Source organism: Schistocerca piceifrons, chromosome 9, assembly GCF_021461385.2.
Source record: "Schistocerca piceifrons isolate TAMUIC-IGC-003096 chromosome 9, iqSchPice1.1, whole genome shotgun sequence".
Taxonomy (NCBI): domain Eukaryota; kingdom Metazoa; phylum Arthropoda; class Insecta; order Orthoptera; family Acrididae; genus Schistocerca; species Schistocerca piceifrons.
The window spans coordinates 44,448,267-44,472,967 of NC_060146.1; the positions used below are offsets into that span (position 1 = coordinate 44,448,267).

The window sequence follows — 24,701 nt, forward strand, 5'->3', positions numbered from 1 at the left end:
CATTCTCAACCTTTCATATAAATTTCAAGTCTTATCGATCCGTTTGAATACCTAGGTGTTATAAAAAGGAACGGCTTAAATTAGAACGATCAGTTAGAAAATGTTGTGGGGAAGGCAAAACTAAGACTGCGTTTTGTTCCCAGAACGCTTAGAAGATGTTAAGGTCTACTAGGGAGACAGCCTACACTACTCTTGTCCACCCCCTCTGGATTTCTACTGCGCAGTATGGGATCCGTACGAGATAGGATGGACGAAGCATATCGACAAATTTCAAAGAAAGGCAGCTCGTTTTGTATTATTGCGAAATAGGGGACAGGGTGTCACGGATATAATCGCCAGCTGAAGTGACAATAATTGAAGCAAGAGTGATCAAGCCATCAAGTAAATAATAGTGAAATTGTCAACTTTGACTGTCGAAAGAACAACTTTTGTGCACAAACGTTTCAAATACGCAGTCATAAACTCTTTATTAATCTACCCATCAAATAATTTTTTTTTTGCTGTAATCGCTATGGGACTTAACATTTGAGGTCATCAGTCCCCTATTTTTATGACTACGTAAACCTAACTAAACTAAGGACATCACACACATCCATGCTGGAGGCAGGATTCGAACCTGCGACTGTAGCAGCTGCGCGGTTCCGGACTGAAGCGCCTAGAACCGCTCGGTCATAACGGCCGGCTGCGAAATAAAATGTCTTAGAGATTGTAGAATTGTTCGCAAACCTAGATTAAAGCTGTTTCTCTTTCACTCCTCGCTCTGCACCATAGTGGAAAATACAACAAATGATCAGCGTGTAATCATTGTTATCTATTTTGTTATTTTTAGTTCTATATATAAGGGTCGAGAAACAGATGACAGACCGCCCGGTGTGGCCGAGCGGTTCTAGGCTCTTTAGTCTGGAACCGTGCGACCGCTACGGTCGCAGGTTCGAATCCTGCCTCGGGCATGGATGTGTGTGATGTCCTTAGGTTAGTTAGGTTTTAGTTCTAAGTTCTAGGGGTCTGATGGCCTCAGATGTTAAGTCCCATAGTCCTCAGAGCCATTTGAACCAGCCAAACAGATGACAGTTATAAGAGTCGAAGGGATGAAAGGGAAGAAGTGGTTGAAAAGGGAGTGAGACAGAGTTGCAACCCATCCATGACGTAATTCAATCTGTACATTGAGTAGCAGTAAAGAAAAGCAAAGAAAAATGTGGTGTAGAAATTAAAGTCCGGGGAGAAGAAACAAAACCTTCGAAGTTCGCCCATGACGTGGTCATTATGTCAGAGACAGCAAAGGAATTGGAAGAGCTGTTGAAAGAAGCGGGTTGTCTGTTGAAAGGAGATTGTAAGATGAACATAGGCAAAGCAAAGCAAGGACAATGGAATGTAGTGGAATTAAATCAGGCGCTGATGAGGGAATTGGATTGGGAAACGAGACAAGTAAAGTAGTAGATCTGTTTTAGTATTACGCCATTAAAGTAACTGATGTTAGCCGAGGTAGAAGCGATATAAAATGTAGACTGGCAATGTCACAAAGATCGTTTCTGAAGAAGAGAAATCTGCTAACATCGAATATAGATATAAGTGTTAGGAAGCTTTTTCTGAAAGTATTCGTATGGAGTTCAGCCATATATAGAAGTGAAACTTGGGCGATAAACAGCTCAGACAAGAAGAAAATAAAAACTTTTCAAATGTGGTGCTACAGAAGAATTTTAAAGACTAGATGCGTATGTGACATAACTAATAAAACTGAGGAGAAAAGAAATTTATAATTCGATTAAAAGAAGGGATCGGTTGATACGATACATTCGGAGACATCTACATCTACATATACGTAATTACTCTGCTATTCACAATAAAGTGCTGGCATAGAGTTCAATGAACCACCTTCATGCTGTCTCTCTACCGTTCCACTCTCGAACGGCACGCGAGAAAACGAGCACTTAAATTTTTCTGTGCGAGCCCTTATTTCTCTTATTTTATCGTGATGATAATATCTCCCTACGTAGGTGGGTGCCAACAGAATGTTTTCGCAATCAGAGGAGGAAACTGGTGATTGAAATTTCATGAGAAGATCCCGCCGCAACGAAAAACGCCTTTGTTTTAATGATTGCCACTCCAATTCACGTATCATGTCTCTGACACTATCTCCCCTATTTCGCGATGATACAAAACGAGCTGCCCTTCTTTGTAGTTTTTCGATGTCATCCGTCAGTCCCACCTGATGCGGGTCCCACCCCGCACTGTAATACTCCAGAATAGGGTGGAAAAGCGTGGTGTCAGCAGTTTCTTTAGTAGACCTGTTGCACCTCTAAGTGTTCTACCAATGAATCGCAGTCTTTGGTTTGCTCTTTCCACAATACGAGGGCTATCCACAAAGTACATTACGTTTTGGAATTAAAAATAAATAAAGTATTGGAAAATATTTTTATTATATACAGATGAAAGCCACACTACGTCGTAAAATTCGGCCGCCTGCGCCTTCAACCACGTGGTTACCTCTTCTCGAAGCTGTGCCTCGTCATCAAAACGCTGCATAGCCACCCACTTCTTCATTGCTGGGAATAAGTGGAAGTCGCTCGGTGCCAGGTCGGGACTGTACGACGGATGGGGAAACAACTCCCACTTAAAAGATTCGAGAACTTCACGAGTGGCATTTGCCGTGTGGGCCCGGGCGTTGTCGTGAATCAGCAAGATCTTTGAGCCCAACTTTCCCCTACGCTTGTTTTGTATAGCTCTTCTGAGGTTGTGCAGAGTTTGGAAATACCTTTGAGAGTTTATTGTAGTGCCTCTTTCTAGGAAATCCACAAATATCGTATTTCTACCGGGTTACTGATTAACCACGTGGTTGAAGGTACAGGCGGCCGAATTTTACGACGAAGGAATTTCCAAGCTCGTCCATCGCTACGATAAGTGCCTTAATTTAAATGGCAACTATGTAGAAACGTATTATTTAAGTGTAGCTTTCATCTGTATATAATAAAAAAAATTTCCAATACTTTATTTATTTTTAATTCCAAAACGTAATGTACTTTGTGGATAGCCCTCGTATTATCCATGTGATCGTTCCATTTTAGGTTATTTGTAATTGTAATCCCTAAGTCTTTAGTTGAATTTACAGCATTCAGGTTTGTGTGACTTATCGCGTAATCGAAATTTAGCTGACTTCTTTTAGTACTCATGTGAATAACTTCACACTTTTCCATATTCAGGGTCAATTGTCACATTTCGCACCATACAGATATCTTATCTAAATCATTTTGCAAGTCGTTTTGATCGTCTGATGACTTTACAAGACGGTAAATGACACCATCATCTGGAAACAATCTAAGACGGCTACTCGGATTGTCTCCTATGTCGTTAATATTGATCAGGAACAACACAGGGCCTATAGCACTTCCTTGGGGAACGCCGGATATTACTCCTGTTTTAGTCGATGACTTTCCGTCTATTACTACGAACTGTGACCTTTCTGACAGGAAATCACGAATCCAGTCGCACAACTGTGGCGATACTCCGTATGCACGCAGTTTTGTTAGCAAACGCTTGTGAGGAAAGGTGTCCAAAGCCTTCTAGAAATCTAAAAATATGGAATCAATTTGACAAGGGAACACCAATTTAACATTTGGAGTGAAGTATAGGGGGTAAAAATAGTAGAGGAAGACTTACAGATAAGTGCAGCAAGCAGGTTCAGAAGGATGTAGGCTGCAGTAGTTATTCAGAGATGAAGAGCCCTGCGCAAGTTAGAATAGCATGGAGACCTGCATCTTCTGACTGAAAACCACAACAAAACAAGCGTTCTTTGTGGTTCTGTTGTCACGTCCCACATCATAACTTCTGTCGTGGTCTTGATGCACGGAGCAAGCTACTACCTTACTAGCTACTACTACCAGATGTGGTGAGAATAATGGTGAAGCCGCGCGGGATTAGCCGAGCGGTCAGGGCGCTGCAGTCATGGACTGTGCGGCTGGTCCCAGCGCAGGTTCGAGTCCTCCCTCGAGCATGGGTGTGTGTGTGTGTTTGTCTCTAGGATAATTTAGGTTAAGTAGTGTGTAAAAGCATCATCCACACAATTCCGAAGACGGCAAGAGCTGACAAGTGCGAGAATTATCGCACAATCAGCTTAACAGCTCATGCATCGAAGCTGCTTACAAGAATAATATACACAAGAATGGAAAAGAAAATTGAGAATGCGCTAGGTGACGATCAGTTTGGCCTTAGTAAAAGTAAAGGGACCAGAGAGGCAATTCTGACGTTACGGCTAATAATGGAAGCAAGGGTAAAGAAAAATCAAGACACTTTCATAGGATTCGTCGACCTGGAAAAAGCGTTCGACAATATAAAATGGTGCAAGCTGTTGGAGATTCTGAAAAAAGTAGAGGTAAGCTATAGGGAGCGACGGGTCATATACAATATGTACAACAACCAAGAGGGAATAATAAGAGTGGACGATCAAGAACGAAGTGCTCGTATTAAGAAGGGTGTAAGACAAGGCTGTAGCCTTTCGCCCCTACTCTTCAATCTGTTCATCGAGGAAGCAATGATGTAAATAAAAGAAAGGTTCAGGAGTGGAATTAAAATACACGGTGAAAGGATATCAATGATACGATTCGCTGATGACATTGCTATCCTGAGTGAAAGTGAAGAAGAATGAAATGATCTGCTGAACGGAATGAACAGTCTAATGAGTACACAGTATGGTTTGAGAGTAAATCGTAGAAAGACGAAGGTAATGAGAAGTAGTAGAAATGAGAACAGCGAGAAACTTAACATAAAGATTGATGGTCACGAAGTCAATGAAGTTACGGAATTCTGATACCTAGGCAGTAAAATAACCAATGACGGACGGAGCAAGGAGGACATCAAAAGCAGACTCGCTATGGCAAAAAAGGCATTTCTGGCCAAGAGAAGTCTACTAATATCAAATACCGGCCTTAATTTGAGGACGAAATTTCTGAGGATGTACGTCTGGAGTACAGCATTGTATGGTAGTGAAACATGGACTGTGGGAAAACCGGAACAGAAGAGAATCGAAGCATTTGAGTTGTGGTGCTATAGACGAATGTTGAAAATTAGGTGGACTGATAAGGTAAGGAATGAGGAGGTTCTACGCAGAATCGGAGAGGAAAGGAATATGTGGAAAACACTGATAAGGAAGGAGAAGGGACAGGATGATAGGACATCTGCTAAGACATGAGGGAATGACTTCCATGGTACTAGAGGGAGCTGTAGAGGGCAAAAACTGTAGAGGAAGACAGAGATTGGAATACGTCAAGCAAATAATTGAGGACGTAGGTTGCAAGTGCTACTCTGAGATGAAGAGGTTAGCACAGGAAAGGAATTCGTGGCGGGCCGCATCAAACCAGTCAGTAGACTGGTGACCAAAAAAAAAAAAAAAGTGTGTAAACCTATGGACTGATGACCTTAGCAGTTAAGTCCCATAAGATTTCCCACACATTTGATCATTTTTGAAGAATAATCGTGCAGCAGCTCACCCCGTATCTCCATCTGGACGCGGTCTGCCCGCTCGTCGAACCAGCTGTGCGCGTACGCCGCCCCCGGTATGGGGTGGTCTCTCGGCCAACCACCGCACGTGTAGCGGTAGAAGTCGTCGCAGGGGTCCGCAGTAGGGTCCATGGAGCGCTTCAGATTGGCCGCTGCAACCAACACGCGTTACAATTACGCGACTCAGATGTGAGGTACCGGAAGCTGTAGATGAAGGTAGGTACGTGATATATTTCTCGACTTCCAAACAGCATTTCTTAAAAGACATCATAGTCACCGTTGACTGTATGAAAAATTTATTATTACGATTGCAATTTCGGCCGTAGGCGCATTTTCAAGTAATACTGCAGTAGTTACATTCTGTCAAAATATAAGACTATCTGACATGAGTACATGTCGAAGCCAAAATGCAGCCTTTTGAATGCGAGAGTCCCACAAGATGCGATGAATACAAAACTTATTACATCGTAATTTGTTGTTAAATATGTGCTGAATTGTCAGTGTTACCATCCAGAACGAGATTTTCACTCTGCAGCGGAGTGTGCGCTGATATGAAACTTCCTGGGAGATTAAAACTTTTTGCCGGACCGAGACTCGAACTCTGGTCCTTTGCCTTTCGCGGGCAAGTGCTCTACCAACTCAGCTACCCAAGCACGACTCACGGCCCGTCCTCAGAGATTTACTTCTGCCAGTACCTCGTCTCCTACCTTACAAACATTGTAGAAGCTGTCCTGCGAATCTTGCAGAACTAGCACTCCTGAAAGAAAGGATATTACGGAGAAATGGCTTAGCAACAGCCTGGGGGATGTTTCCAGAATGAGATTTGCACTCTGCAGCGGAGTGTGCGCTGATATGAAACTTCCTGACAGATTAAAACTGTGTGCTGCACCGAGACTCGAACTCGGGACCTTTGCCTTTCGCGGGCAAATTTGGAAGGTAGGAGACGAAGTACTGGCAGAAGTAAAGCTATGAGGGCGGGCCATGAGTCGTGCTTGGGTAGCTCAGTTGGTAGAGCACTTGCCCGCGAAAGGCAAAAGTCTCGAGTTCGAGTCTCGGTCCGGCACACAGTTTTAATCTGACAGGAAGTTTCAGTGTCAGCCTTGTTCTAATTATCTATCACAAATAAAGCTCAGGTGCACTGACAACATGTTGATCTAAGTGTTACTTGAAAATGGCCCTAAGGCCGAAATTGCAATCGTAATAATAAAATTTTCATACAGTCAACGGCGGCTATTGGTTCAAATGGCTCTGAGCACTATGGGACTCAACTGCTGAGGTTATTAGTCCCCTAGAACTTAGAACTAGTTAAACCTAACTAACCTAAGGACGTCACAAACATCCATGCCCGAGGCAGGATTCGAACCTGCGACCTTAGCGGTCTTGCGGTTCCAGACTGCAGCGCCTTTAACCGCACGGCCACTTCGGCCGGCTCAACGGCGGCTATTATATCTTTTAAGAAATATTATATGAATGTAAATCCCACCCATGAGAAGTTAATTAAACAGCATTTCATTTGCGAGGAGAACACGACGAGTGCCATAACCCGATTTTCCGGAAACTTTGCTCAGCGGTGTTGTAAAAGTTCGATCAAAGCTGCGAAAGAGAAAGTTGTTTTCTCTGAACGTTATATGTTCAAAAGAGCAGAAATGAAATGTCAATACTTATTTTAAGGAAACAGTCCTCCCCACGCAATAGTGCTGATGGCAGAATATCTCGAACAACAAGAACTCAGGTTAAACAGCAATTAAGTAGCAATTATAAACTTAACACTACCTATTGTAAAACCTTTATTTTGCCAAGAACTTTCGTTAACTAGTAGAAGCACTTACAATCTCCCGCGTCCGGTCATCCCGATTTAGGTTTTCCGTGATTTCCCTAAATCGCTCCAGGCAAATGCCGGGATGGTTCCTTTGAAAGGGCACGGCCGACTTCCATCCCCATCCTTCCCTAAACCTATGAGATCGATAACCTCGCTGTTTGGTCTCTTCACCCAAACAACCAACCAACTTACAATCAGCAGACTTGAAAATTTACAACTTTATTATTATCGGTTAAGAGAGTACTCCGATGGAAGAACCTGTCGTCCTAACGTCGAATCAGAACCGATGGACAGAATTCCATACGTTTTCCGTAGGCCCGCTGGTTAATCTGCTGGTGGAGTGCCGCGTGATAGAGAATTGCGAACAGCACCGGGCTGACTTATTCTAGAGGCACTGCTAGCTTCTCTGGAGCCGACATGCGTATTATAAACAACAGCTGTCAAAACATCTCTTTCGTTCGTCTCGCCCGTTGCAGGTTTTGTCCTTACCGTATTGCGTAGTACTCCAGTGCACTTCTAGCAATAATTTTTTTGCAGATTTGTTGTATTATCATTCTTGCTGTACGCTGTCTGTCGTAATACCTCTGTGCGTAAAATTCAACTGTCCTCTTCAAGGTCTTTCTGCATTCTCTGCAAATACTGGGTGTAACAGAAATGTGCGGCAGAAATTGGAGGACACATTCCTCACACATAGACGAAGAAATTATGTCATATGAACATTGGTCTGGAAACGCTTTGTTTCCATGTTACAAATCATTTTCTCCAATTCATTAATCATGGGAAACAAACAGGAATAGAACGCACCAGCATACTGTGAGCGTGGGGTTGCTGTTGTGTCATTCTGCACAACGGATTAATCTCAGATGTACCCTTTACCCTGTGGCTCCTGCAAGATGCAGTTTCCACCTCCACACTACTACAGAAGTCAGACAGACGCTCCTAATATTCTACAGAGTAATGCCTGAAAAACTTCCAGCAATAAATATCTTCTGGAGTCGTCCGCTGTAAGGAAATGACACAAAAATTCACAAAATTTCTTACGTAACTAGTGGGATACTTGGGTACTGGAGTAGTGCTAGTTAGTGTAAGAAAAACATGAAACTAACGAAAATTATTATTTATTTTGCTAAAATTCTGAGAAATCACAATGGCACCTTTAGTTATGAACTGAACAAGTTATTTCCGGGTTCTTTTCAGAATGTGAAGTTATCTCTCAAGGATAGGATTCGCTAATGAAATTTTTATACAAAGTTTAAGTCAATAACAGACTTAGCGGAATGGCTGAGAGCCGCACCTACCCAACTTGAATAATTATCCAGTAGAATGTTGCTAGGTATGGTCGAGGCTGTCGCATGTGAAATGCAGTGAAGTGTACTGTTGTGGAGGAAATATGGGGCTCGCAAGAGCTGTAGTGCACAATATTGTAAGCTGCGATGACTGCCGTCTGCGCCGCTCGCTGCTGACAAATAAGATAACTCTCGTTCTATCTGGATTGACCTTCGCCAATCAAACTCTCCCTATGCCTTGATGAAGTCAAGGACTCCTATTCGCCCCTAGTCTAACTATTGGCGTGGTACACCGGTCAGATAACCAGTCCATCACGATGCCACTCAAAAATTCGCTGGCAGGCGCTTAACTATAACTCTGTCCGTTCACACGGCACAATAAGTGTGGCAGCCACCATAGTGAACAACGCTTAATCACAAGAACTCAATACAGACTCGCACTCCGATTCGCTCTCGACAGAGGTGCTATCCCAGTGAAGTACTGAGGAGAGACTTGTTCCTCGCTCTTTGAGTACACGTACGAGCACACATGCCCTCGTTACGTGTTCTCGCTCCAAGAGCGAGAACAGAACGGTCCCTCTTCACACCAGATGTGAAGGGGTATATCTTTCGGTCTCTTCCATTACTCCTTCAGCTCAAGGCATCAGAAATATCGTCTGCCAATCAGCATTGCTCTTCTAAAACGGGAGAATGACGTTTCGTTTAAGGTGACCAATCCGGAAATCAGTAGCATCGGTGTTTGGCGTTTGATGTCTCCCTGTGAAAATCTCTGAAACTGTGTGCTATATTTGTAAAGAATGCGTAGGCTGGGCGCTCCCACCCAATGTAGCGGAATTTGCTTTTAAGCCGAACATGGGGTCGTTCTTCCTTTCACTCAGGCAAACGCTGTCCGTTCCACGGGCGGTCTAGGTTGACTCATCCTCTGAAGGGACCAGAATCCCGTTGTGCGGTTGGTGTCTCCCGAACTAAAAGCCCCTGCGACCGTCATGTCTTGAATGTGTGTGTGTACGCCAGCCTCGAGTATTTCAGTCTCGGATCGCATTTGTGATTTACTAGTTATTTGCATATCGTTTACATGAATTCATACAACACTGACTTTATCTTATCGAGTTTGGGTTCAAATGAAGCATCTTGATATGCGGAATATGACTGTGAGGTAAGCAATGAAGGTCAGGAGACCACGACGTCTTAGGACACTAAATGGAACTTTTTCTCACTGGAGATGTTCAGTATGCCCTCCGTGGGCAAAGATACATGCATAAAGCTGCCGGCACAGCGAATCAAGGATGCGATAATGTGTTCCTGGAGTACTGAGTATGGTTTCGCAGAATTCCGTGATACGTGTACGGGGACTCTGAACATCTCCTCCTGGGGTTCTGTACGCAAAAGCTTCCAAATGGCTCCACAGATAAGAGTCCAGTGGGTTAAGGCCTGAAGAGCGTGGGGGCTAGGGAATTGGGCCATTGGGCACCTCCGACTTGGAAATCTCTCCCGGTACAAAGGTTGAGTGCGAGCGTCATTGCCGTCAACTAATCCATACATCAAATGGGAATGTGCCACGTCTGCATTTGTGTACACCGCCACTACACGAGCCAAGTCTGTGATTAACTCTACGTAGTAACCCGAGTGCTTTCAACAGTTGTACTGATCGCTGGAACAGTTGATGTTAACTGTAAACAAGAGACGACCTTCATTGCATGGCAACAGGGACGTGTAAAACAAAACACTGGCGGTGCACAACGCAACCAAACGTCACCAAGAGGGGTCAACGGAAGCGTCCGATTCCACCCGTCTGCTTGGACCCAGGACTTAAGGGTGTTTTGGTGTGTGACGTCATTACAACGCGGAGTTTATGAGTTGGTTGTGCTTGCTGATGTCGTATTTTTGTGTTTTTTGTGTATTTATTGTGTACTGAATGTGTCTTAACTTTCGTAGGGATGTTTGGCTTTTGAACTTTTGAGGTGTTGTGGTTTTGGTTTTGTTTTTCGTAGTTGTAGGTGGTAGTTTTTTCGTATCAATAGTTATGGTTGACCTATACAGGTCAAGGGAAGTGTCTGATTCCTGTAGATTTTGTAAATTATTTTTGTTCGTCATTTTTGTGTTTTGGGATGGTGGTGTGTCTTTTTTTTACTGTTGCATTTAGCTTGTCTCCTCCCTAAAACCCCCAATTTCCCATTGCTGCCCCGTTAGTTTGATTGTATTTTTGGAGAGGGATGTTATTGTCGTATTTGTACGTATCTTCGTGTTTGTTTCCGTGTGTATGTAGTGACATCATAGGCGCCATATTGGAGACGCTTAGAATAGTCACTTCCGCCATATTGATGACGTATGGGTCAAAGCAGACGGGTGGAGTAGGACATTTCAGTAATCTCATGATTCTAACGTTCTGTTCTTGTTTGTTTCCCATGATTAATGAGTTAGATGAAATGAGTTGTAACATGGAAACAAAGCGTTTCCACACCCATGTTCATATAACATAATTTCTTTGTCTGCGTGAGAGAAAAGTATTCTGCAGTTTGTGCCGTACATTTTTCTTACGCCCTGTATATTACTTTTTCAAAGTAACCGGCTCTCGGAAGACTTGGACAACACGAACGGAATGAAAGCTACGTATCCTCTACGTCACTTTTCTACCAGTTTGTGGGAGTACAAGACTGTTTCCTCCTTGTCCGACGTGACGTATTTCCTTACTTGTGCATGAGAAGAAAAACTCGCTCTCAACGCAGCAATCTATTTCATGTTCAAAACTGATAATTCGTAAGTTCTAAATAGTGTGATATCTCCAAAACTAGTAATCGTATTTTTGAAGACTGAAACAGCGCTCAATTCGTCCGTTTTAAAACTACGATACTGGCAGAAATTGGTGTATTTCCGTTGAAACAGCGAAATTAACATCGCTATCTCTGCTGTGAAGAGAGACTGTACATCGTTTATATATCTGTGTAGGCTCTCGGGGCCAGAGGAGTTGACTGCTTTTACTGAGTACGTGTGACGCCTCTATTACTGCATACTGGCACTCCCATAATCGGTGAAAGTGTAATGTCCCTTTTCCCTGCCAAGCCACTATTCTTCCAGCGAAAGCGAGGCGACACAACACTACGTGACATTTCACTCAATATTTGTTGATCAATCAGTTTAAATTCAAATTATTACCGTCGGCTAACTGCGTTGTTTAGCGTTTACCGCCTAAGAATCTCATTAACAGTTACTATGCGGCCGATTCGCGTTTCAGGATGAATTGGTAGCTTTGATTTGCGTAGCCCATGTTCACTGAACTACTTCCTTCAAAGGTCACAGGGTTCATTTAACACACCACGAAGTTTTGTCCATTGAAAATTATTCCCTTTAATGTTAATATTGAACAAACTATTATTATTATTATTATTATTATTATTGTGGTGTGACCGCCAGACACCACACTTGCTAGGTGGTAGCCTTTAAATCGGCCGCGGACCGTTAGTATACGTCGGACCCGCGTGTCGCCACTATCAGTGATTGCAGACCGAGCGCCGCCACACGGCAGGTCTAGTCTAGAGAGATTCCCTAGCACTCGCCCCAGTTGTACAGCCGACTTTGTTAGCGATGGTTCACAGTCTACATACGCTCTCATTTGCAGAGACGACAGTTTAGCATAACCTTCAGCCACGTCATTTGCTACGACCTAGCAAAGCGCCATATTCAGTTACTATAATTACTATCTTCAAGAATGTATTCTGAACAGATAATATTGTACCCGGCCGCGGTGGTCTCGCGGTTCTAGGCGCGCAGTCCGGAACCGTGTGACTGCTGCGGTCGCAGGTTCGAATCCTGCCTCGGGCATGGATGTGTCTGATGTCCTTAGGTTAGTTAGGTTTAAGTAGTTCTAAGTTCTAGGGGACTTATGACCACAGCAGTTGAGTCCCATAGTGCTCAGAGCCATTTGAACCATTTTTAGATAATATTGTGAATCATGTACCGTCAAGAGCGACGTTCATCATTAATGGATTAAAGTTAAGTATCAAAGTAATTACGTCCGCTTTCTGAATTCTAATTCCTTGTCATGTTCCAGACCTCACGTCAGTATGGTCCTTCACTCCTCACGCCAGCCTGCGTGAACTGAAACGCGTGCATTTCGGTCTCCTCTCGTAACACGGTGTTGGCTCTTAAGCTAAGACAAAAATTTTCTAGAGAGAATCAAATATACGGTTCACTTCTCGTGATACTGTGTTCGAAGTGGTAGGACGCTATAGTTTTCATTAACTCGGTTTTTACTAACACTGTTTCTTCGATATGATTCACTGCGATGAATGGTCATACTTAAGCCCGATAATGTCCAAACTGGTTCTACAATCGAAAGTCAAAGAAATCTAATTTTAATTAGACCGGGTTCCAACGAGTTCAACTGTTTCACGCCACGGCACACGAACTTAACAGACGCGAATATTCAGGACTCCAACGCTAAAAGGTCGGGCACTAAAATCTCAAACGCTGAAGACACCCTGACGCTAAACACTCACATACGCTAGAGACGTTAAGAATAGCTGTTTGGGTTAAGGGACGTTTGTTAGAAACTCTTTGAATAAAGCCCCTTGCTACTTTGCATATAATACTCTATTCGATTGACTCTTATTATTCTTTTCTTTAATTTTTCTCGTTTAAAATTAGAATTCGTGGTTTTATATCAAATATGGGAATTGTTCATGGCCATGGCTGTGGCTAGGTCTTGTCTCCACAGTATCCTTTCTTCCAGGAGTGCTAGTTCTGCAAGGTTCGCAGAAGAGCTTCTGCGAAGTGTCGCGGGCAGGAGACGAGGTACTGGCAGAATTGAAGCTGTGAGGACGGATCGTGTGTCGTGCTTGGATAGCTCAGTTGGTGAGTAGCACTGTGGTATAGTGGTTATAATACTGAACTGTTGTACCTAGGATCGTGAGTTCAAAACTAACCTGGACGGTACTATTTTAGCCGGCACGGTAGCTCAGCGTGTTCGGTCAGAGAGCTGTTGGCCTCTGTAATACAAAACTGAGTGAAAGAAACAACAACGAACTTGAACGGCTATCCTATAATGTCCGCAACGACCAAACACAGCGATCAATTACGAACAAAATGAATAATAATAATAAAAAGAAAAGTTCGTAGAGCACTACACCGCGAAAGCAAAGGTCCCGAGTTCGAGTCTCGATCCTGCACACAGTTTTAATCCGCCAGGAAGTTTCATATCAGCGCACACTTCCCTGCAGGGTGAAAATCTCATTCTAGAATAAATTTTAGTTTCAAAAAAGACCTGATATGTAAGGAGGGGTTACGTTCGGTACGGTGCCGTAATGAAAAAAAAAACCAATTAGAGGGATTTTCTTCTGAGCTACCGGTGTGTTTTAGCGGTGCAGAGTCACTTATATCTCGTTACAACTGATCACTGAACACGCCAGTACGTTTCACTTTTAAAAGATCGTCCTGACACTCTTTATCGTAGTAACCCGTTACAATAAAGTTCCTGCTCCTCCCATCTCAAGAGACAAATCACAACAACGATCCTTTGAAGCTGAGACGTAATATCACGCTCATTGAACAGTAATAATAAAATATAAGTGACACTGCACCGCTAAAACACACCAGTTGATCCAGAAGACGACCATTGTAGCCGTGGCGGAAACGTTGGTTTCTTCAATAAAAATTTTTGTATTGTGATGCGGTACCATACTTAGTTTCGACTTTTCCTCATTTCATCTGGAAGCAAACAGATTTAGCATATCTTAAACGGTTCCGCAAATATTTCAACCGAAATGCTTAAGCTGAATCACTGTGAATATACCACGAGGAAACTTCTTTCACTAATCGTAAAAATGGTAGGCATAACGTTGCGCTCACTATCATTGCCAGGCGAATGGTGAGCTACCGAAGCTTTACGGTCTTTCTCAACGCGGAATCACAATAACCTACGAGAAATTCTCATTAGGATAGATTTACCGTCACCACAGGCAACCTTAGTTAAATTTTTGCGAAAAATGCAACCGTAACTGTGGTCTGATGTCTGGTACGTCATGCAGAATATGCAAGTAACGATTGTTCTCTTTTAGTTTTATTAACTTTCTTTAATACTTTTCCACATAACTCGCATCGTTTACATTTCCGTCACTGACCGTTTGAAATTACTTGATGTGAGTGGCTACCTCCGTAAATCTACACTCCTGGAAATGGAAAAAAGAACACATTGACACCGGTGTGTCAGACCCACCATACTTGCTCCGGACACTGCGAGAGGGCTGTACAAGCAATGATCACACGCACGGCACAGCGGACACACCAGGAACCGCGGTGTTGGCCGTCGAATGGCGCTACCTGCGCAGCATTTGTGCACCGCCGCCGTCAGTGTGAGCCAGTTTGCCGTGGCATACGGAGCTCCATCGCAGTCTTTAACACTGGTAGCATGCCGCGACAGCGTGGACGTGAACCGTATGTGCAGTTGACGGACTTTGAGCGAGGACGTATAGTGGGCATGCGGGAGGCCGGGTGGACGTACCGCCGAATTGCTCAACACGTGGGGCGTGAGGTCTCCACAGTACATCGATGTTGTCGCCAGTGGTCGGCGGAAGGTGCACGTGCCCGTCGACCTGGGACCGGACCGCAGCGACGCACGGATGCACGCCAAGACCGTAGGATCCTACGCAGTGCCGTAGGGGACCGCACCGCCACTTCCCAGCAAATTAGGGACACTGTTGCTCCTGGGGTATCGGCGAGGACCATTCGCATCCGTCTCGATGAAGCTGGGCTACGGTCCCGCACACCGTTAGGCCGTCTTCCGCTCACGCCCCAACATCGTGCAGCCCGCCTCCAGTGGTGTCGCGACAGGCGTGAATGGAGGGACGAATGGAGACGTGTCGTCTTCAGCGATGAGAGTCGCTTCTGCCTTGGTGCCAATGATGGTCGTATGCGTGTTTGGCGCCGTGCAGGTGAGCGCCACAATCAGGACTGCATACGACCGAGGCACACAGGGCCAATACCCGGCATCATGGTGTGGGGAGCGATCTCCTACACTGGCCGTACACCACTGGTGATCGTCGAGGGGACACTGAATAGTGCAGGGTACATCCAAACCGTCATCGAACCCATCGTTCTACCATTCCTAGACCGGCAAGGGAACTTGCTGTTCCAACAGGACAATGCACGTCCGCATGTATCCCGTGCCACCCAACGTGCTCTAGAAGGTGTAAGTCAACTACCCTGGCCAGCAAGATCTCCGGATCTGTCCCCCATTGAGCATGTTTGGGACTGGATGAAGCGTCGTCTCACGCGGTCTGCACGTCCAGCACGAACGCTGGTCCAACTGAGGCGCCAGGTGGAAATGGCATGGCAAGTCGTTCCACAGGACTACATCCAGCATCTCTACGATCGTCTCCATGGGAGAATAGCAGCCTGCATTGCTGCGAAAGGTGGATATATACTGTACTAGTGCCGACATTGTGCATGCTCTGTTGCCTGTGTCTATGTGCCTGTGGTTCTGTCAGTGTGATCATGTGATGTATCTGACCCCAGGAATGTGTCAATAAAGTTTCCCCTTCCTGGGACAATGAATTCACGGTGTTATTATTTCAATTTACAGGAGTGTACTTCACGTGTGGTGTGGCTTTGAATCAATCACCGGAACTCCTAACATTTTATGAAGCTTACCCGATCTGATGCACTCCGGTGAGTCACATATCCGCACGGCATAGCTTCTCTTGAGGTCTGAAAAAGAAAAAGAAGAAAAGTTAGTTATTACAATGGCGTTCAAAGAATTGTAAAAGATATGTAGCACAGTCAGTAGAACTTTCTTGAACAGCATGAGGCCCTATGTCGTGTGGGATTAAAAAAAAATTTTTCAAATGTGTGTGACATCATATGGGACTTAACTGCTAAGGTCATCAGTCCCTAAGCTTACACACTACTAAACCTAAATTATCCTAGGGACAGACACACACACACATGCCCGAGGGAGGACTCGAACCTTTGCCGGGACCAGTCGCACAGTCCATGACTGCAGCGCCCTAGACCGCTCGGCTAATCCCGCGCCATGTGGGATTCGAAATGCTCACTGGCCCCCCCCCCCCCCCCCCCCACTATTTAGCTGTCTGAGCACCCAAAATTTCTGGAACAGCTGTCGTGTGAATGTGCAAATCAATATGCCAGACTTACTAAAACATCATTGTAAACGTTTTATGGAAAGACCTCTAGTCAATTGTGCAGATCTTGTGAAAAGAGGGTCACAGAAAGACTGAGGTATGATAACAAGAGAAAGTATGTGGCAAAGGACACAAGTTCATGTGATGAAGTTAGCGAAAAGAATCATAAAATGCCTGTTCCAGTCATGTTATACCAGTCTGCCCGTGCGGTCTAATGCACTGCTTTCCGATAGGAATCCAACCGGCAGATTAGTGTCGAGGTCCGGTGTGCCGGCCAGTTCTGTGGATGCTTGTTAAGGCGGTTTTCCATCTGCCTCGGCGAATGCTGGCTGGTTCCCCTTATTCTGCCTCAGTTACATTATGTCGGCGATTGCTGCGCAAGCACTGTCTCCACGTACGCGTACACCACCATCACTCTTCCACGCAAACATAGGGGTTACACTCGTCTGGTGTGAGACGTTCCCGGGGGGGGGGGGGGGGGGGGGGCACGGGGGGCCGAACCGCACAATAACCCTGGGTTCGGTGTGAGGCGGCGGTGGGGTGGGTGGACTACTTAGCCTGTTGTGGGATTGTGAAACATTGAGGAGCTCCGTCGTTTCTAGGTCCCCAGTTAAATACAATACAATACAATGTTATACCGGTCAAGGAATGAAATTTCTTATATGCAACTGGTTGATTCTTATTTCATAATAAAATATTATATTTGCTTATGACATTCTTGCGTGAAAGAATAAATATGTAACAGAAATGACATAATTTGATTATTTTTACACTGACCGCTTTTCCACGAATGGAACATAAAGAAAAATCTTCACACATACCCTCCTGGGACAGTTATTCCAAAAGTGAAAGTCTTTTAAGGGGGGTAGGGCGTCAAACGGGCCGACTTGGAGCAGGAGAGGCATCAAAGGACATTTTAATTTCCAGTGTCTATACCTATACAAATAAATCCATAAAACTTTGTCAGCATAACCAGAAAGAATTCAGGATTAACTCTCATTGCAGTGGAAGTTCGAAAACATAACAAAATAAATTTTTTTAAGTGTGAAATTTCATCATTTTTTGTCACTTACTAATGACTGCATTTGTTGCTGTAGGTACACTTTTCTTCATAAGTTAGTGAGATTCTTCGATGAATTTTGCACAGCATACATACCAAACTCCGGAATTTATTTAATTTCTGAAAAAACGAATGAGCTGTTATATTTTAAACTTCATGTTTAGAAAAAACACCAATTTCATAGTTAATTACCTCAATTTTTAAAACAGTTTTTAATAGATTTTGAAAATTCTGGAGTTTCATACACCTTCAAGTATGGTTTGTGTGCTGCGCAAAATTCATCGAAGAATCTCTCTTACTTATGAAGGAAAGTGTACCTATAGCAACAAATGCAGCCATTAGTAAGTGAAAAAAATTATGAATTTCTAATGTGAAAAAATTATTTCGTTATGTTTTCGTACTTCCACTGCTATGGGTGTAAATTCTGAATCCTTCCTGGTCATGCTGACAAAGTTTTATGAATTTATTTGTAAAAGTATAGACAGTGGAAATTAAAATGTCGTGTGGTGCCTCTCCTGCTCGAAGGGGCCCGTTTGACGTCCTACCTTCCTTAAATGGAAAAAAAATCAATGAGTACATTTTGTTATTCTAAAGACAAGAAACCCTTGAAATGATTATTTACTTAAGAAAACGTAAGTTCGTCTCAGATGTGATAACGTTCTTAAGTCTGTTATGGTTATTCACAAACACAGTTTGATACCAAAGAGTTCACATAGAACTTGAAGACATGGAGTGCCCTAGCCAAACGTGGCAGCATAGCCCCAACATATATAAACGTAACGCTTTAAACATGATATCTGTCATCATTGGCCAGTCTCAGCAATCAGTGACAACCATAGATTATCAAATAGGACCTATCTTCATACAATTAATGCGGGACGACTACATAAATCTGGCCTTGGGATAGTCAGCTGACGGACTGAGAGCAGCTGGAAACATCAAGAGGGAGCTTCTTATCCCAAAAAAAAAAAAAGATCACTAACAAAACATTGGTTCGAGCAGTTCTTGAGCATAACTCGCCGCTATTCGACTCTTACTAAGCTGAAAGAGTGTAACCGAAATGTTCGACAAACTACAGTTGCACAGGCTACAGAAGACTTTTCCGTCGCGGAAGAGCCTTACTCCAAAATCCTATTTTCCGAGCTCGGATGGAGATATCTCGATGAAATTACGGAATCCAGAGGTACAGGAACCTACGTATCAAATAATGTGACTGTGGCCTTCAGTCCTAATACTGATTTGATGCAGCTCTCCACACTTGTGTTCATGTCTCTTTATCTTAACTAATACAACATACAGCCATTTGAATCCATTTGAACCTGGTTACTGTATTAATGCCGTGGTCTTCCTCTACCATTTTAACCACCTCCCTCCCCCAATCACTTCCCTCCATTACCATAAATATTCCTTGACGCCTCATAATACGTCCTACTAATCTATACCTTCTTTTAGTCAAGCTGTACCATAAATGTCTCCCAATTAGATTCAGTTTCTCCTCATTTCTTTATTTGATCTACCCATCTAATGGTCAGCGTAGTTTTATAGCATGTCACTTCAAATGTTTCTATTCTCAGCTTGTCTGCTCTGTTCATCGTCCACGTTTTACTTCCGTGCAAGACTACTCTCCATCTTCTGAAGATACTTTCTAACCATTAAATTTATCTCCGAGTTAACGAACATCTCTTGCCTAGAAGTGCTATTATTACTTTTGCCAGAATGCATTCTGTGGTGTCACCGCCAGACACCACACTTGCCAGGTGGTAGCCTTTAAATCGGCCGCGGTCCGTTAGTATACGTCGGACCCGCGTGTCGCCACTATCAGTGACTGCAGACCGAGCGCCGCCACACGCCAGGTCTATTCTAGAGAGACTCCCTAGCACTCGCCCCAGTTGTACAACCGACTATGCTGGCGATGGTTCACTGACTACATACGCTCTCATTTGCCGAGACGACAGTTTATCATAGCCTTCAGCTACGTCATTTGCTACGACCTAGCAAGGCACCCTATTCAGTTACTATAAGAACTATCTTCAAGAATGTATTCTGAACAGATAATATTGTGAATTATGTACCGTCAAGAGCGACGTTCATCATTAATGGATTAAAGTTAAGTATCAAACTAATTACGCGCGCTTTCTGAATTCTCATTCCTTGTCATGTTCCAGACCTCACGTCAGTATAGTTCTTCCCTCCTCTCGCCAGCCTGCGTGCATTTCGGCCTCCACTCGTAACACGGTGTTGGCTCTTCTGCCAACACAAAACATTATATATCATAATTTTTGCAGAAACACCACAGAGTTTACAGCTAACGACTATCTAGCTGGATCGAATGGGTAGCTCTGTAGCGCCAAAAGGAGACGATTACAAGACAAACAGGATTGGCATAAAAGTGGAAATGTATCTACGTACTGAAATTATAGGGCAACAGGAGGCATTAAAAATGTTGACAGATTTCCACATCTGTGGAGCCTTATCTGTAGATACAGACCTCACCACCAGAACTGGAATCGCTTTTGCGTTCTTCGAACGACTGTTACCCATGCGGCAGTTAGAATCTATATGTGCAGGATGGCAGTTATTGCACTATATGAAAAAAAGTAGATTAGTTACAAATTACGGCGTGCATGCACTTTATTCAAGGTGTAAACGTTACTACAGGTATTTAGATTTAGGTTATGACATGTTCGATATGCCAGACGTCATAATTTGCAAACAAATATGATAGTATGCATGTGATGTCTTACGACTGTGACAGGAACCTGTGACCACTGGATACAGTGCCATAAGTCCCTCCAAAAAAAAAAAAAAAAAAAAAAAAAAAAAAAAAAAAAAAAAAAAAAAATCAATCCACCTGATGATGGAGGTTTAAACCTTTGAAACGCGTCGTGGAGATAAATAAACAGTGACTGGTAATAGTAAACTTGTTGTTTCACTTAATGCCAATGTGATTAGTTTACATCTTTTATTGAAAGGAATGCCAGTGATGCTCCTGACATCACCTTGTATCCAGTCGGCCTGGTTCGACTTCTATGACCATATTAACACACAGAACACACTATTATGGCCAATGGAGAACTGTCGAACTATCCTTGAAACGCCATGGAAACTGGTGTGTGGGTAGCAATACTCAGAAGGGTAGTAATATCTAGAAGGCCCGGTAGTAGATCGTTATTTTTCTGAAGATACCGTGAACAGTGGACGTCATTGTATAATGACCAACGATTTCACTGGTCAACTAAAAGAAGATGAAATCAACTACTCATGGTTTCAACAGGATGCCGCTACTGTGCCCACAGCTGACAAGACTGCACGACTTCTGGAAGAGTTTTTTTCGTTATGTCATCTTAAAAAACTATGGCACCCGCGTCCGCAGGGCATTACTCAACCACACGTTTCCCTTCCGGGTGCAGCAAAATCTGTAGTGTGTCGAAGTCGGTCACATATGCTCTGTGACTTAAAAATTGAAATAGCAGCGTACGTGAGAAGCATATCACAATCATATCTGCAGAAAGTGCTTTCCAGTAAAATTAAGCGAGTTTAGACTTGTACAGCCATCGGTGGACATCGTTTCCGATATATGTTGTAACAGCACAGCGACTTCGTGAACACCCTGTATATCAGGTTATTAATGTCACTCAATAAACCCGTTGTTGTTGTTGTGGTCTTCAGTCCTGAGACTGGTTTGATGCAGCTCTCCATGCTACTCTATCCTGTGCAAGCTTCTTCATCTCCCAGTACGTACTACAACCTACATCCTTCTGAATCTGCTCAGTGTGTTCATCTCTTGGTCTCCCTCTACGATTTTTACCGTCCATGCTGCCCTCCAATACTAAATTGGTGATCCCTAGATGCCTTAGAACATGTCCTACCAACCGGTCCCTTCTTGTCAAGTTGTGCCACAAACTCCTCTTCTCCCCAGTTCTGTTCAATACCTCCTCATTAGTATCTAATCTTCAGCATTCTTCTGTAATACCACATTTAGAAAGCTTCTTTCTCTTCTTGTCCAAACTATTTATCGTCCATGTTTCACTTCCATACATGGCTACACTCCATACAAATACTTTCAGAAACGACTTCCTGACACTTAAATCTATACTCGATGTTAACAAATTTCTCTTCCTCAGAAACGCTTTCCTTGCCATTGCCAGTCTACACTTTATATCCTCTCTACTTCGACCATCATCAGTTATTTATCTTCCCAAATAGCATATCTCGTTTACTACTTTGTGTGTCTCATTTCCTAATCTAATTCCCTCAGCATCACCCGAGTTAACACGACTACATTCCATTATCCTCGTTTTGCTTTTGTTGATGTTCATCTTATATCTTCCTTTCAAGACACTGTCCATTCCATTCAACTGCTTTTCCAAGTCCTTTGCTGTCTCTGACAGAATTACAATGTCATCGGCGAACCTTGAAGTTTTTATTTCTTTTCCATGGATTCTCATACCTACTCCGAATTTTTCTTTTGTTTCCTTTACTGATTTCTCAATATACAGGTTGAATAACATCGGTGAGAGGCTACAACCCTGTCTCACTCCCTTCCAAACCACTGCTTCCCTTTCGTGCCCATCGACTCTTATAACTGCCATCTGGTTTCTGTACAAATTGTAAATAGCCTGTCGCTCCCTGTATTTTACCCCTGCCACCTTCAGAATTTGAAAGAGAGTATTCCAGTCAACATTGTCAAATTCTACAAATGTCGGAAAGTAGGTTTGCCTTTCCTTAATCTTTCTTCTAAGATAAGTCGTAAGGTCAGTATTGCCTCACGTGTTCGAGTATTTCTACGGAATCCAAACTGATCTTCCCTGAGGTCGGTTTCTGCCAGTTTTTCCATTCGTCTGTAAAGAATTCGCGTTAGTATTTTTCAGCTGTGACTTGTTAAACTGATAGTTCGGTAATTTTCACATCTGTCAACACCTGCTTTCCTTGGGATTGCAATTATTATATTCTTCTTGAAGTCTGAAATAAAACCGTAGGCTAATAAATTTTTCATATAGTCAGCACCTCTGTAACAATTATGCATATAGCACTTAAATTTTACATGTATACGACGATGGTTATTTGTGCCAATCATTCTCACTGTATCTTTTCTACACATGCCACATAGATCTGATCAGTGTGTGTACTCAGATCTGAAAATGGTCACTACTGACTGAAATCAATAACGTGATACGCAAAATTTCTCTTGTGATCCATTGTTGAAAAAAATGTACATATCTTCTCCGATTACTTTGAAAATTTTGCTGTGACTTCATCGCAACATATGAAATACTGTGAGTTATTTGGGACTGCCATGGCGTGGTGCTAACGTATTATGCTGTTAAGGTGCAAACCGTTACAGGAGCATATAACTGAGAGCTCCTAACCAAGTAATGGGAAGGCTCTCAAGATGAAACGTCGAGAGAAGCTGCCCAAGAGGTGTCTTTTCGCCACGACAACACTGTAGCTAATTCTTTTCGAAATCAAAGTCTGCACGCTCCCTGTATTCGCTGACGCCACTTTTTCCTATTTCCTCAGATGAAGCAACTGTTTTGTGACAAGAATTTCCAGAATCACAACGGTAAGGTTTGTTAGATGGAATGTTTCCTAATAGCCAAACTGTGGCCTTCTGTAACCAAGTTCTCTCTGTCGCATAGAGGTGTGTAGACAGTAGAGAAGTACTGAAATAATCACAAACTTTCATTGTCACGGCTTGATGTTTTCGAGGTGGTAATTAATACTTAACGACTAAACTTCATAGAAATGGTAGTCACTTCGCTGAAGGTCCCTGTAAACGAACTCGTATGTCAAATTTACTTTTTGCTGTCCACGGGTCTGTCAAATAAGCTCCCAGCACGGGTCTGTCAAACAAGCTTCCAGAAGTACAAGTGAATGGACTTATCACTTAAGTTTATCAGACTTAACCTCGGCCCGTATCTCGTGGTCGTGCGGTAGCGTTCTCGCTTCCCACGCCCGGGTTCCCGGGTTCGATTCCCGGCGGGGTCAGGGATTTTCTCTGCCTCGTGATGGCTGGGTGTTGTGTGATGTCCTTAGGTTAGTTAGGTTTAAGTAGTTCTAAGTTCTAAGGGACTGATGACCATAGATGTTAAGTCCCATAGTGCTCAGAGCCAGCCACTTAACCTCAGTTTTGAAGCAGCTGTCACGCTATGTGTACTGCCTGCACTGGCTGATGATAGCGACCGTATGTAACGCCATTTGCCATATACTGTCGCTCCCATCAGCAACTGTGCCAGGTGTCAACTTAGTCTGTGCGGGCAGTACGGTGTCGCAAAGTATTTTGATACCAGTGGGACTGGCAACGATGCAGACCAATTTCTTCTCTCATTGACTTTAGCGCTGTGTACAAAGAAGAAAAGGAAAACGAGATGCTTGTCCAAGGAATGGTTGAAACTCAGAGATAAATGTACCCATGAAAATGTGCAAGAGGACTCAGAACCTGATGATTATATCAATGCACAGTCAAGCTTTTAATAACTTGTTGGAGTTACTTCCCACTCACCTTGAAAAAGAAGGCCGCTATGCGAAAATTTATTCCAGTTTCACAGTGATTCTCTACCAGTTTGAGATATCTGTCAAGTGAAACAGATTTCGAACACTGTATGACAGTGTTATGAAAAAGATGTGAAGCAATATTTAATTATTGTCTGTATGTATGTCACATGGAGATTATTGATTTTTTTTCTTTATGTCTTCCTGTGTAGCATTTCGATGGGAAAGATGGGACACCTGTACCATTTCGGTAATAGCCTGTAATCTGCTTCTTTTGTCCTTACAATGCTTCGATTTTAGTTTATACTATTGTGGAAAGTAACGACAGAAAGAGATCAAGATGAAATCAACTACTCATGGTTTCAACAGGATGCCGCTACTGTGCCCACAGCTGACAAGACTGCACGACTTCTGGAAGA

At 43.3% G+C, this 24,701-nt stretch overlaps 1 protein-coding gene across 1 annotated transcript in view; it reads right to left on the bottom strand.

The window, feature by feature from the left end:
* The window catches only part of LOC124716683 (membrane metallo-endopeptidase-like 1), a 110,693-nt gene that overhangs the window by 72,264 nt on the left and 13,728 nt on the right, over positions 1 to 24,701 (bottom strand). The window contains exons 4-5 of the mRNA XM_047243222.1: positions 16,240 to 16,296; positions 5,481 to 5,642 (exon numbers count right to left, since the gene is read on the bottom strand). Coding sequence (XP_047099178.1) covers positions 5,481 to 5,642; positions 16,240 to 16,296 — 219 coding nt within the window. The remainder of the gene's footprint in view (positions 1 to 5,480; positions 5,643 to 16,239; positions 16,297 to 24,701) is intronic.